The sequence below is a fragment of the Aptenodytes patagonicus genome, chromosome 11 (genome assembly GCF_965638725.1).
Source record: "Aptenodytes patagonicus chromosome 11, bAptPat1.pri.cur, whole genome shotgun sequence".
NCBI classification, from domain to species: domain Eukaryota; kingdom Metazoa; phylum Chordata; class Aves; order Sphenisciformes; family Spheniscidae; genus Aptenodytes; species Aptenodytes patagonicus.
This window is the reverse complement of record NC_134959.1, coordinates 11,226,441-11,241,779: the sequence shown is the minus strand read 5'-3', so window position 1 is coordinate 11,241,779 and position 15,339 is coordinate 11,226,441. Positions and strand designations below refer to the sequence as shown.

The following is a 15,339-nucleotide window of genomic DNA, read 5'->3' as shown; positions in this document are numbered from 1 at the left end:
TCTACCCAGGACTCACAAGGCCCAAATCCAGCAGGCCTTTTAAACCATGGCAAAACCAAATTCATATAAAGGTAGTTAACATAACACAAACTCAAAGCTATGTAAGATAGTGGAAGCTACTGGAAAACAGACTTGAGCCCAGAATTTCAAAATAAAGCTAAAACCGACCAAACTACAAAACATTAACCAGCTTGTGCAGTTAAAAAAAAATAATAATCCAATATTGATTCCCAGTGGACCCTCACATCTCTGTGGGTGCAAAGGCAGCGCTGCTTCTCTGTGGGGTCCGGCAGTGCCTGGGTACCGCTGCCTGCTGAGGGGACCTGAGCACAAAGACTCAAAGGATCTTGATAAAATATTAACTGAGCAGGAAACTCGTATGCTTTCTCTATATATAGCCCCCCATGATCTCACTTGCTTTAGCAAGCATTTATCACACAGTTACGCACCATCTGGCTAGCAGTAAGTAATACAGTCTCAATCCGTATTTCCAGATCAGGTTGCCAGGACTGAGGTACTTTCACGTCCTTCAAGCAATCATCCATACAAAAATATACACAATTTTTAAGAGAAGTTTATACTTATCTCTACTTTTACTTAATAGCTGAAGAAAGTACAATCCATCTTTTATCTTCCTTCTGCTTAGCTTTTTAGCTAAACCAGGATTCCAATGAAATTATCAAAATCAATGCAATAGCACTTATAAAGACCATCACTGTAACTCCTGGACAGAATCATTTCCTTCCATCTTACACTGGCAATCTACTATCTGTGAGTACATCTGTTGGGTTTTTTTTTTTTAAACGTTACATGGAAGACACATATGAAATGTTTTAATCATAGTCGGGACTATAATTTTTTCAGTCTAATGGGAAAAAACTCTATCAATATATCCTTTTTGACTCTGAGGAACTTCATCACGAAAAAGAGCTTGGGTTTGGATACGAAACACACACACGTTTATATATAAAAAGGGCTGACATTCTTGCCAAACAATTTCCTATAAAAGTCAACTTTTAAGTCCAGATGAGTGAGTTTTCAGAAGTCATTCTGTGGAACAAAGATGCCATCCAGTGGTCGCCTAGATAGACAGTAATCATCAATCTTCCCCTTTTCATCCCAGCACAGTATTTAACAATTTCATGTTCCTTGGCATATAGCGTACTGTGCTCATACTAATTATACTGTTTCAGTAATTATTTCTGTTTTCTACTGAATTAAATTCTGAGTCTTCTGGGATAAATCTAACATTCCAACATGCATGCTATTTTTAAGACGACAGCATGGGTTCTCAAACTCTTTCCAAACACAGGCTACATCTTAAAGTAGCCTAAGAGTTCAATTCTTCCTCCTATATTCAAACTCTTGTAACACCTCACCCTCTCCTCTTCATTAAAAACACTCGTGCAATTACAAAAAAAACCCCAAAACCCTTATTTGAGAATAAGAAAGAAAAAACAAAGTATTCGCACAGTTGTTCGTAACATGCTTCAAAGATTTTGTTTAAACTAAGACAAGCCATTATAAAAGTCTGGTAGCATTTTTTTTTATTAACAATTCTTAACTGCATGATTGCATACTGTTTTTTCTTTCTCATGCACTTTGTAAGATTTGAGCCAATGATGTCCAAATCTGCAATACTGAACTGCTCCCAAATAAGCTATAAGAATACATAAAGCAACTGAGACAACACTGTACTATTGATCCTCCTCTCTCTCAAAAGTGAAATTTCATGGTTTTAGGACAAAGTCCCTACACGTATGCAAGACTGAGCAAGTCTACAAATTCCATGGATCACAAGATCAGAGATCAACAACAATACACTGGATATAAACGGTGACTTGAAATTACAGTAACAGCCACTACTATATTACATTTCATACTGGCATAAATTCTATTTACACAAACTTCTTATAATGCTTATTCTGACTTCAAAGCTTTCATTTGAAATTTCTCCCTAGTACTGCTTTGTCATACAATTCATTCATGGTCTATGTTGGATCTTCTCACTGATAAGCAAAAGGGATGACAGAACATACCACATTTGTAGTCAGCATTTTTCTTTATTTTGAAAAATATGGAAAAAATACATGATCACATTATAGCTTGAAATATTTATTTGGAAAAACAAAGAAACTTAAAGCTTAAGGCTTTACATCATATACCATTTTGAGATGAAAACTTGGAAGATATCCTTTTAACACTTACATTAGGCTTTCTATCTCTCCTTAAAGGACATTCTGCTTTGCACATTATTAGATGTAACATCATGCATTTTGAGGCATTTTGCCAGAACTATATTTTTAAAAATAAAAATGAAATAACAGGCAATAGATTCTTTTGGCTAGGCAAAAGAGGTCTAAAAACAAATTTTTTATTCCCAGGTAGACTCTACTTTAAAATGATGCCAGTCAGCAGCATAAAATACAAATACTAAGATAAGCTTCAGACGATCTCAGTCACTTCATAGAACTGATTCTGAAAAAAACCCATCACATTGGCTGTATAAAACCTGATACTGACGGTTACCTATAACTTCAAAGTACTGTTTCAGGAAAAAGAAAGGTTGCTGCGAAAAGGAAGGAGCATCTGGCTAGCTGGTACACGTTGGCAAACATACCATCATCACTCACATTAAGGGAACGGTTCTGTCCACTTCTTGCCTCATTTTACATGCAATGCCACTGAGCCTTACTCAATACAGTTAGGAAGTGGTAGGATAATACAAGAGCACAAACATGTATCTCCATCCTTGGAGATATGTAGAACTGGACAAGTCCCTGATCTAACCAAACCTGCTCTGAGTCAGAAGTTGGATTAGTTGACCTCCCTAGGTCCCTTCTAACTGAAATTTTTCTGACTCTCTATCGGGGGAACAAATGTTTCCACTAGTTCTTTATATTGGCCACAATCCGAACTATAGGTAATAATTACTTTGAGAGTCTGCTACTTTCACCGTCATCAGTGGTAAACTTTGTTAGTGGGAGCTCTGAGGTTACCAAACTAGATGATGATGTACACAGCAGTTGTAGCCAAATACGCAGGCCCCTAGCATACTTCAGTGCGCCTTCTGCTTCATCTCTCCCGACTACAGAAATCTCTAGCTGGACTATTACAGTACAAATGTAAGCCTGGATCTCTACTGTAAAACAAACAAACAAAAAATTACAAAAAATGGAAATCAAATTCCCATCCTTAGGTATTAATGTAGTTGAAAAGTCAACTAAATGGAGTTGTTTGTAGTTCTCTCTGAAAACTTAGCAACAATAAATTTTAATACCAAAAAAGGTGACATAAAATTTCATGAATACAACAACTTTACATTGCAGAAGTCTTGGGTTGAAAACTCTGTGTCATAGAACAGCTACTATAATATCCAGTGAACTCATGTAAGCAGTCTTACAGTTCATTAATAAATGCTGACATTAAAGGCTAAGCTGTAATTTGCAAAATTCCTAATTGCTACGTCTTTTATGTAATTCCTTCCTGTATTTCCCACAGTCCAGAACAGAAGAAACTGAAAATAACAAAGTCCACATTTTCATTTCTAGTGACCAACACTTTGCTCACAAGAGTGAAAAGCTCAAGTAAGTCATTTTAAAGAAAGCAGAATATAAAATAATGAAACAAATATGCAATAATAAAACACTAAGGGCAAAATAAATTTATACATAACACAACTATTTTTCAAAATTCTTTCTTTGCTTTAGATGCCAGTTTGCCTTCTGGCTAAAAACACATTCTTCACACACGCTGGGAATGTTGAGGAAAACTAGTCAGCATTCAGAGGATTAATACAGATTTCCAGCTCTGTGCCTTTAGGCTTAATAGTCAGACATCTATTTGTCCTCAGGAGAGGTTAGGGGTTGAAATGCAAATATGCAAACAACTGAATTCTTTGTTAAGGTATCAAGAAAAAGCTTGATCTTTGCTGCTGTTTAATAAATCCTTGCAATTTTATGGACTTATTTAAATGCAGCTTTGTGTCTTACTATTTTGAAGGAGAAAACAATGCAAGGAAACAAACACATTCATTCTGACTAAAATTTGTTCTCTAGAGGAAAAATGACATACACCCTTGACAGCTTATTTACCAAACTCACTAAAGATTTATTGATTTATCAATCAGTGCCTTGAGCATTTGCTTCTCCCCAAGGGAAAATTAACAATTCCAGCTAACCTAATATATTCTATGTATAAACTAAGTGAATGCAAGAATCAATCCTGGCACAGTTTACAACATCCAGTTAAAAAAATGCTGTCCCTTTTGGTGTATGTAAAATTGAAAGCTACACTAACGAAGAATAAATGCTCATGTTGCTTAAAAACATAAAAAATACTTATTAAGACAGTACAATTGAACCCAACAGACATTTTAAATCATTTAAATACTCAGTGGGAGGCAAAAGCATTGGAAAATAAAAAATTGAATGATTTTGCTTCTAGATTAATACTAAGTACTACCACTATTAGTTGCAATACTGACATGCCTCAAAGCAGAGATATTTCAGAGCTACAAATTCTCTTTTACTTCACCTGCAAAAGCATAAGCCTGAAAATTAATTAGTGGTTTGCTGATGTCAGAGCAACATAAGAATTCCAGAAGATGAAAATTAAAATCTAGGAATATTTTGTCATTTAACAAAGAAAGAAAATGTTTAAACACAAATAAAATGTACTTTCATCAGTGGAAAAAAATTAAAATGATGGTAGCGAAAGCAAAATGCAGTAAACATAAGATTAACTTTTCACTACAAAGAGTAAAAATATCCAAAATATATATAAAATAGAAGTTTGAAGTACGAAAGAACTGGTATAGCAGCTCAATGCATCAATGCCACCGTGTTGAACCTTTGCAGCACCTGATTACTACAGGGACCCACAGAATGCCCCAACCTCTGCTACCTAAGTAAGAACGTGAAGAATAGATACAGCAATGTCTTCTCATCAAAACCAAGAACAACAATCCTACACACACACACACACACAAAAAAAAACCCCAAACCCCACTACCAAAACCATACAGTATTTTCTCTACGCTGATGAGGAGAGAGCTGCAGCTTAGCTGCAGAAGCCTATCGACAGGAGGCCTTGTCGTCACAATTAGTATCTTCTCAGCAAGATGTGTTCTATATGAACGTTAGAATCCAATATGCAAAACCAACCATGTATTTTTTTTTTTAAAAACTTCATACACATAATTCCATTTACCAGAAGTTTTAGTATAATCCACAGAACTGAAGGCTTCACTAAATATTAAAAAGTGCATTTAGAGAAAAATCCTCAAGACAGGTCATGACCCCCTCCCTTTTTTAAAAATAGAACTAAGAAAGAAAATTGTCATCCAATCACAGTAAGAAAATGCAGGAATTATTGTAAAACACTGCCCTCTGGTGTTAAGCCAATTCTAAATTCTGTTTTATATTTAAGATCCCCCCAGTGACCCCCCTGCATTTTTTTTTTTTTTTATTATTTTTTATTTTTTTACCTGAAAGAACCACCTCCAGGGTCATTCAGCTTGTTTTTCTGATTTGCAGAGACCTGAACACCAAAGCCCCCAGGACTTTTGCTGGCTTGTATTGTTGGTGCCTTCCCTACTGTGCCTGAAAAACACCAAGCAATGTTATTATGAGCTGTCTTAGACAATTTACATCAAAGAACCTTCTGTCCAGGAACTAAATTTAACTGTCTGTAAATTGCAAACAAAGGAAGTTATTATTTTTAAAGATTACACTGCTGAAGAAGAACAATTTAAAATACAAAATTTATATTAACATTACAGTTTGTTCAATGTTTACAGAATACTGAAGATTCCAAAACTGAAAACCGCTGGCCATAACTTGTTATAATACACATAATGGCTATAAGTGTGTTTGCAATTGCCAGTAAACCATTTTTCTAGATAATCTGCACAGAATAAAGAAGCAGAATTTGAAATGTTCTTAATACAGATGCTTTAAGTCACAGTCACTCAGGGTATTAACTATGCCTTTTACATTTTTCTTTATAGTCATTGTTCTTTGTTGCAGTGAAAAACATATTTTCAGAGTTGAAAACATTACTTTAAATATTTTAAAATGTTTTATATTGTATGTAAAAGAAAAAACACTATTGTAAAATTTGCTATAACCCCCCTCATAAAGGTTGTCTTTCACTTTCTTATTTTTAAAACGATGATTTAAAAGTAATTCATCTCTGTATCTAGACTTTACAGGTCTATACGTAGAAGTAAAACTGGGCTTTCTAAATGAGCCGAAGTGCGGTGGACATTCAGCTTCCTGTGACAGTAAATTAAAAAATGGATATTAATTCCTCTCTGACATTTGGAAAAATCTAACCAAAATCAATTACAAATTTAAGTTGCTGATTAGTAAATCAACAGACCTGTATTACTATTATTAAAAATACTGTACCAGTATGCAACTGAAAAAGCATTGACAAACGAAACTTTTGGAGTAAGCCCTCCTTTACTGCTTAAACACATGTCTACTTGGGTTATATTTTGTGTTTCCTTTAATACCACCTGTGTTTTGGCATGTGAAAATACTTAATTTGTATGTCTACTTGACTTAAAAGAGCTCACCTTTTTCTTGTATATCACTCAATTTTATTGAGCGTTACATAAATATAGTGTTTGAGACTTTGAGAAGTATGCGAAAGTTATTCCTGCACATCTACGACTCAATTGCATATAAATGGCATGGTATGAACCCTAGTAGAATTACATTATTTTTCTTTCATGAATTATAAAAACCTGAAACACAACTACCCCAACAAATCCTTTTAAGAATACTTCTTTGCTAAAACAAAAGTGTTAGCTTTGAATGAGGCCAGCATTACTTTTTTTATTTTGAAGTCTTCATCAACTTCAACATATGATCTTAAAGCGAAACTAATTTGACGGTGTTCGTTCAGTTCTTCAGTCTGTATAAATAAACTGTTGTGTGGACTCTCAACATCAGCAAATATAAAACAAGATTTAGGACTTCAGGCTCCAAGCCTGGGGAACAAAAATATTTTGTCATCAGAATATTTAAGGTCCATGAGATGTCACAGATAGCATTAGTTCATGGACCAGACAGTTCATTTATCTATTTCAGATGAACTAATTGAAAGGTTTTCTACTAAGTGAACTGGAAGGAAAGAAATAATACAGTAACAAAAATTAGCGGATCACTGCTTTCTACAATTAACATCTAGGAGATTAAAAGTATGTTAACCTTGAAAATTATTGCAATGGCGAAATTAAGGTAACAGTGGCACTCCTCCAGAATTAATATCATATTCCTTTAGAACTAGTATCAATGATTTGTTTTCTACAGATGATAACTTTTGATTAAAAAAAAAAAAACAACAACCCAAAAACACAAACCAAAAAGGTACAGCAACAGAGTAGTTAACTTCTTGGTCTCAGGAAAACAGTATGTCTACACTGGATATGGAAAAATTAAGTCTCACTTTCTTTCACCCCATGTATATGTAATTCTACTTAAATGGATCTGGCAAAGTAAATTTAAGTTTTGGGATGACATACAAGTTTTCTGATTTAAGTCACAACAGTGCATGATTAAGCAGTTAGACACAAAATATGGCTAAAACGTCAATTTATATTATGAGGCAGGGCATATTTTGAAAAATAATATCACCTGTGGGCCTAGATATTTCATGGGATTGGTAATGACATACAGAGTCTTTCACCACTGGGTCCTCATTTAAAATTTTAAGTAGCATGATCTAGAGAAATAAGCCCAAATTTAGGAGCTTATAAATTCCTAGTTGTATTTCTGCACAGGTTAAATAGCTGCAATGAATACTCTAGCATTTTAAATATAATAATAAATTATTTTTTTAATTTATATATATAAAAAATTATTTTACTCTTTGGCTCAATTCCCCCATCCATAAGATGCAATTCACCTAATTATTATACTAATAAGTACTTTGATAAAGGAGCGTGAATTTTTCGTGCAATAACTATAGTGTTATTTCTCCTGGTGTGGAAGTAATTTTATTAATATAAAAGCCCTTAAAGCCTGCCAACTTTATCTATACTACTGTTTAAAAAAAGCATTACAGTCTGTTCACATGGGTGCATTAATATGACTGTAAAGACACATTACACTAGGAGATTTACTCCTATCTGAGAAGGAAAATGCACCATTCTGTGGAAGTCAGCTCAGTTCTGGTGTAACTATCATTAAAAAGTCACACTCCACAAAATTATACTACTGTAATTTTCTATATAGACCACATCTTATTCCAGTATCTTAACTCCTTCTACAGGAATACCTAGGCCAGTATAAAATATCATTATACTGGTGTTTACAGTAGAAAGTTTTAACAATATATCAAGATCAAAATAAACGGGTATCTGACAGTATGCCATAGAGGCATTTCTTAGAGCTGCAAGCACACAGGCGGACTTTTCCCTAGACGTGGGCTGCAGGATGAGCAGTTTTACAATGGGATGTTTTCTAAATTTCTATTCTGTTTGCTTTGTCTGTGTAATTAAAACAATATAGTGGCAGGCTTAAACAAGCTTGTAAATAGGGATAAGCTCACCTGAAAGCGGGGCTTTGCATGAATTGGCCTTTATGAGCCATTGTCTTCCTTAAGCCAAACTGCCAGTTAAGTTGCATTTCATTGGCTGATCAATGGCTATCATGAATAAATTTGTATTCTGAATCCACTGTTTAAAAGACAGATGCCAGTATCATGCAAATTCATGGCACACTGTTGACATTCACAATTTAGAGACTGAACAAGCAAAGAAATGAAATCAGCCTTCACTCTCAGACACATTAGTCAGAAGTGAAAGCTCATGCTATAAGATGCCAAATACCTTCCCTGTTAATAAACTCAGGACATGAGTATCAGTGCTATCAAATATACATCTTTCATGACAAGTACATGCGTTTCTTCCTAACTTGGAAGAATGGCCTACAGGATTACAGTGACAGCTTGGCCTCCATGTCCATTCAACCTTTGGATTTTCTGAAGGGAACAGGGCAAGTAGAACATCAACTGCTATTAACTGTGATCATTGGGGTTTTTTATGCTTTCTTTTCCCAAGGAGAACAGAAAAGATCAAGCAATAAAGTCAAATAGGCAGCAATAGCTTTTATGTGCATTTAAACTAGTTTGATTTCTGATTCAATACCTAAAGATGACAAGCTCTGTATTCCATTACAAACCCTTGATCATCTAAATGCCCACATCCAAAAAGATACTCTCACACATAATCAGGAAAAATAAAAACCGAGCGTAACAGGTCTAGTGGTGGAAAGAAACAAATGGATATTTATTAGAACGTAAGAAGGCTTCAAGAACCCTCTTAAAAAGTGAGATGTATCAGCCAGACATTAATCCACCTGTGCACAGACAGATGACAAAGTTGTGTACAAACTACACCTCTTGCTCCTCTGGTTAATCATGGCATGTCAGGGTGCTGCAGTCAGTCTCTGACCTCACCAAAGAGTACACGTACTGGCAGGGGAGAAGAAAAAAAAAAAAGCACGTGGGTTGAGAAATTTCTCTAGGACTCCTACCTTGACCTCTGTAGCTGCAGAGACAGTGACTATCATGTTCCGCTTCAGGAGTAAGAGTTAAAAGTAGGATGATTAAATTGAAGCATCCTCTAGGCTTCAGGAAAAAAATAAGTAATTTCTCTCTTGGCCCAGAGTTAGAGCTTAGGACAGTAAGAGTCAAGTTCCTGACTTCTTTCAGAACTTTCCATGAAAAACTGCTGAGTAAGGAGCTAAGCACTGAGAGTTTAGTCCTAAGGTTGTTTGAAAACATTTCACTGTGTTGGTCTGAAATACCTTGAAACTGCATAGTGAAAACATGCATTCCTCAGCCAGTATGAAGTAAAAAATAAATGTCAAGCCTGCCAATGTCAACAGTGTAAGTTTTTCCCATGCTACTAGTTTGTAATTACAATGAAATTCACACAAAGGTAACAATCTCACTAAAACATTTAAACCCATACCTTGTGGTCTAATGGTCTGAGTTATTACCACTGGCATCCTAATCTGGGTAGTCTGGCAAGCAGGGTTTCGTTTCACAGTTTGAGCAGATGTTGACTGGATAATCTGCTATTATTAAAAAAAAGTATACTTATATTATACTCTTTATACACAAACACACACAACGTAAATATACTAATACCTGTAATTACTAATATAAGCATGTGGATCTCTAAAAGCACAACCAGCTAGTGACAAAAGTCATATTCATGTAATGCATGCGGTTGTGTGTGTGTGTATATACCTATTTTGCCATTATGCATTTAAAAAAATCAAATAATATTCGACACAAATGTCATGTCACAACCTTCATCAAAAATATATTTCAAAGTAGTAAGGTTAATATTAAAGTTTAGACTTTTGTCTTCAGAAATTTTACTAGGAAGAAAAGCATTTTTGTAGAAGAAAATGCTGCAATAATTTTAGTGGTATCCACCTACAAGCATTAGGCCTTTCACTCTATATCTACGCTTTTTAAAGAAAATATATACTAAAAGTAAATTCTAAAATATTATGGGTTCCAAAGTCAGATATACACAAGAAAGAAAACAATGTTTTGTGGTGATCATACTATTCATCTTTTAAATGTTAATTGGATATTCTCAAGGTTTCACTTACTACTAAGCCAAGTTCTGAAGTCCTTACCCAAAACTGAAACTGGGTTAAAAACTTAGAATTTGACCCATAAACAAATCAAAAGAAAAAAGAAAAAACCTGCAAGGGTCATGTCTAAGCGACAGCAAAATGTACGTTCATGAAATCAGGGACAAGGCAGGTACAGATGTAATGAAAAGAAGATTCAAAAAGACATGTGGATGCTGCAGAGCTGGAAAAAAAATCTGTAAATAATCTTGAAAACAAAACACGGGCAAATAGCTGCGAATAAGATTACAACCACAACTCAGGCATGACAACTTCAGAAGTCATGTGCCCTTCACAGTCACAACTATGTTACTCCCATTGCATAATGTGTCTGCTGTTTCTGAATTGCACGTCTCAGTCTCACACCCACAAAACGCAGTATTCCCTCCTAGGAGACAATACGCCATGCTACACACCATGACATGAAGCAAACAGGAACCACTGCACCTTTATTCAGCACCAGTCAGCATTATTCTTACAAAGTGCATCTAAAACCGTATTATTTAGCTGAATAATGAATGGCCAAATCTCTGACTTCAAAGTATGCTATGGAGAAAAGGAAAGGAGAAACAGTATTTTCAAATGAGACATAAAAGTAGAGAATGAAGAGGCTACGGAACAAACAGGAAATTGTTCCATCAGCAGGGCTCCCAAATCGGAAGAAAGAGAGGTGAAAACTATAAACAAGAAAAGAGTAATGAGGGAACAAGACCTGTAATGCAGTCTGGAGAAAAAATAAATAGGGCCATTTTGAAATTACGAAATTGCATTCTGTACATCCTAAAATATTAAAAGGTGAAAAGTCATAATTAACCTGTGGATGCAGAAGTATTAGCAATAGCTACCTTGCAGAAAGAGAAAAGGGAAAAAAAGATTAAGGATTCAGCTTCAACTATGGACACTGAAGGAAAATGCAGCATTTGTACTAAGCACAGAAACAGAGCAAATGGATGTACATTTACTTGGTCAAGACAGGCAGTAAGTAAATAGTGACACTCAGAGGGGAAAGAATAAAGTAGCTACCATGCTTAAAAACAGGAAAGAAATAGAGCTGATAAGTGAAAATGAGGGGAAAAGTTGAATTTGACTGCATTTTGATGCACAGGAAACATGTACAAGTGTATTTTAATAAGTAAGGAGACAGAATAGCCCACAGGAAAAAAAAAAGACTACGTTGGTATGAAAAAGAAGGAGAATGTTGCCACTTTTACAATAATTTATTGGATGAGTTTTCAGAGAATAGTGAAGACAAGCAGCCATACCTTAACTGGCCAGAAGCCAGGCCAAAAAGGACATGTGTGTGACCTGTGGATAGAATTACTATCTGGTATTACAGTAATCATCTGCGATTAGATTTTTTTCTTTGTGAAGCAAGCAACTTCTACAGTTCAGAATCAAGTTCTGTTTCACCTGATCAATATTTTCATGTAAATGCCCTAAAAAATGAGCCACTAACACCATTAAAGATAGGACAGTATTTAACCATTTAAGATGACATAAGTAATGGCAATGTTTTCTTTACTATCAAACACATTCAAAAAACGTCCTTTAACAAGTACTGTATTAGGACTTCAATGTATGTAAAAGTGCTGGAAGTGTGGAAAATGATTGAGAAATAAACTTTTCCAAGGGGCACAGATCAAAATCATCTTAAATTCCATATAGAAAGCAGTCAGCAACAAGCACGTACTCTCAAAAAGGAACAACTGCACCTGAACTCAGAGCAACATTTTACACTAACTTAAATTCCAGTGTCTATACAGTTTTAAGACACGTTTCAACACAAATGTAACCTTCAGATCTGGAAGTGACTGAGGAATGAACGTTAGCAATTTGTTTCTGAAACAGAATGTGTGAACTTCTTTGCAGGCAAACAGGGGACATATTAAAAACTGATGAATCAGAGGTCATTGACCTTGCATTAAAATTTATAAACAGTCTAAACCACCCTTCATCAATTAAAATAATTCAAACTGTTCTAATACTCTTGCCTATTTTCCCAACAGCATAAACATTACTATTATGTCCTTAACTTTGCCTGAAAAGTGTAGACAATGAACAAGGTGCTAGCAAGCTAGTCTGGGAGATGATTAACTTAACCAAATTATTTCATATTTCTCACAGCCTAAAAATACACACAATGAGTCTACCCCATCTAATGTTATCTATTCAGATGCTGAATCGATGCTGAATCCCAAATGATCAGTTCGTAAGCACCAATTTACTAACCCAGACTGATACAGAAGATACAGAAGTGGATGTTTTAGTATACTGAGGTTATCAGGGACATTACATCAGCCTTCAGAAAAGGGGAGATCTTATTGCTGCCTGCAAACACCTAATGCGAAGATGAAGAGAAGACTCTCTCAGACTCTCTCAGAGGTGCAGAGCAGAAGGATGTGACACAATGGGCACAAGTTGGAATATGGGAAATTTCAGTTTAATATAAGGAAAAAAGAAATTTACCAAGAGAGTGGGCAAGCACTGGAACAGCTTGCCCAGAGAGGCTGTGTAATCTCATCTTGAAGATACTCAAAACATGACTGGTCAAGGCCCTGGGCAACGTGCTAACCTGTAAGCAGGAGGTTGGACTAGACACCTGCAGAAGTCCTTTCCAACCTTTTACCGCTACATCCATAATCATAACATCAATGATCTTATAAAAGTGCTGAGACAGAAAAGGTAACAAGACAGAATATAAAAGTCTTCAAAGTTTACAGAAACTATTCATCATTCCATCTCCACTAAAAAGAAGGGAAGCCATTTTCATTATTTCCACCACTGAAAACAGCAAGCACAACAGCAGAGCAGTAACAACAAAGGCACAGAAAATAAAAAGGATTTAATGTGATTTAGCCATTGCCTGGATTTGATAATGAGTTTGGAAAATAACAAAATTACTAAACAAAATTATGATCAAGACAGTGCCGAGACAGCAAGTACTGTCATATACCAGCTTATTCCTCTTCAATCTATCAGTCAAAAGTTGAAGAATCATCTTTTAAGGCTGCTGCGCTTTGGAGCTCTTCAAGGAACACACTGAAGCAGAAAGTCATGGCATTGCTTCTCCAAGTGTAACATGTGAAAAGTTACCTAAATTTTTTCTATAAAATAACATTTTTCTGCAAAATAAGACACATTTCTCACAACAGAAAGTATTCTCCCTTTTTTATTTCATCTTCCCGCTTCTCCCCTTAACCATCATCTTTCCACTCCACTAGTCACGCTCACTTTGATTCACCATCTGTCTGCTCCCCCAGACAAGTTCCTTCTCTCACTTCCCGAATGCTTCAGACTACTACTCTGTCCATTTCTAAAGTTCACTTCATTTTCACATCTGTAAAAAGGGATGTTTGTACAAAGGTGCTTCCACAAAACAAGCAGACTTTATGAAGATGAAAAAAGGACATTTACCAGCCACACTACTGATAACCAGAATAACAAAGTGGTGACAGCTGAAATACTCATTTTTCTTAAGGCCCTTCTTCAAAAAGCTTAGATTCAATAACTATATGAGAATAAAGTAATAGTGCTCTCTGGTCCTTATCTCAAGCCAAAAGGTGATGACCATACCACGACAGGTGTGAATCTTCTACTGTATATGTTATTGCAGGACAAAGATTACAGATGTGAACACAGACCAATAATTAACAACACAAATGACCAACAAATACAGACTGAGAAAGAATTCAGCCAAAGCACATAAAATGTATAAAAGCAGAAAGACTGATAACTTCTGTTCTCTTTCTCTTACCTAAACAGGAGATACTAAGTAAAAATGAAAGCTACTAGCTACAAACCATTGAAAGGAAAACTCCTTTAGGACAATTAGATTAGAACTCACTGCTAAAGTCTTTGAGGACAAGGATTTTGCAAGTCTCAACAATCTAGATGCTCCTTTACCAATGCAGATGCATGGGGTCCCAACAATATGCTTCCCCTTACTTGACAAGGGCTGCAAAATCAGCCTGACTCTATTTACATAAATCACACTTTGCAACAAAAGCATCTGATCCAAAAGCTTAAGCATATCAAATACAGCAATAAAAACAAAAGCATAGGAAATAGAAGCTTCTGCAAAGAATGGAAAATAAATTTGGAAAATATATCCCTTACCAAGCATTTTTTCTCTCAATTAAGTTAAAAAAAGTATTGTGGAAGGAAGAAACAAGCCACTTGTAAATGTACAAAATTCAGAATGGCTATGGTCTGATATGACATTTATCTTCACTCATGAGTAAACGCTTGCTAACTCACTTGTGGCTATGCCACTTGTGATTTATCAGTCTACTCAATCCTGAAGATAAATGTCATATCAAACCTCAGCTATCATGTAATCTGGCAGCATTAACGTACAATGTTCATGCTTTTATGGGCCTAGAATTCATATTTACCATTGTTTACCACACGGTAATAGTAACAGTTACAATTTTTCAACAGTGCCTCAAAATTTGCATAAGCAATTATTTTTCCTCCCAAATAAAAAAAAAAAAAAAACGGGCTTTTTTAAAGCTCAGCACATAATTTTTAATGTTAATATGACAACAATATTGTTCCATTAGGTATATCTTTTCAAAGCAGCAATGAAGAAAAATAAAACCAAAAGCCACTGGATCACTTGTCCCACCTGCTCCCCAATTTATTATACAATTCTTCCTACAGTATTTCACCT

The 15,339-nt window shown here is 35.3% G+C and overlaps 1 protein-coding gene across 1 annotated transcript in view; it reads right to left on the bottom strand.

Moving 5' to 3' along the window:
* Nucleotides 1-15,339, bottom strand: part of LOC143165595 (transcription initiation factor TFIID subunit 4-like) — a 149,421-nt gene that overhangs the window by 105,114 nt on the left and 28,968 nt on the right. The window contains exons 8-9 of the mRNA XM_076349137.1: nucleotides 9,989-10,094; nucleotides 5,489-5,603 (exon numbers count right to left, since the gene is read on the bottom strand). Coding sequence (XP_076205252.1) covers nucleotides 5,489-5,603; nucleotides 9,989-10,094 — 221 coding nt within the window. The remainder of the gene's footprint in view (nucleotides 1-5,488; nucleotides 5,604-9,988; nucleotides 10,095-15,339) is intronic.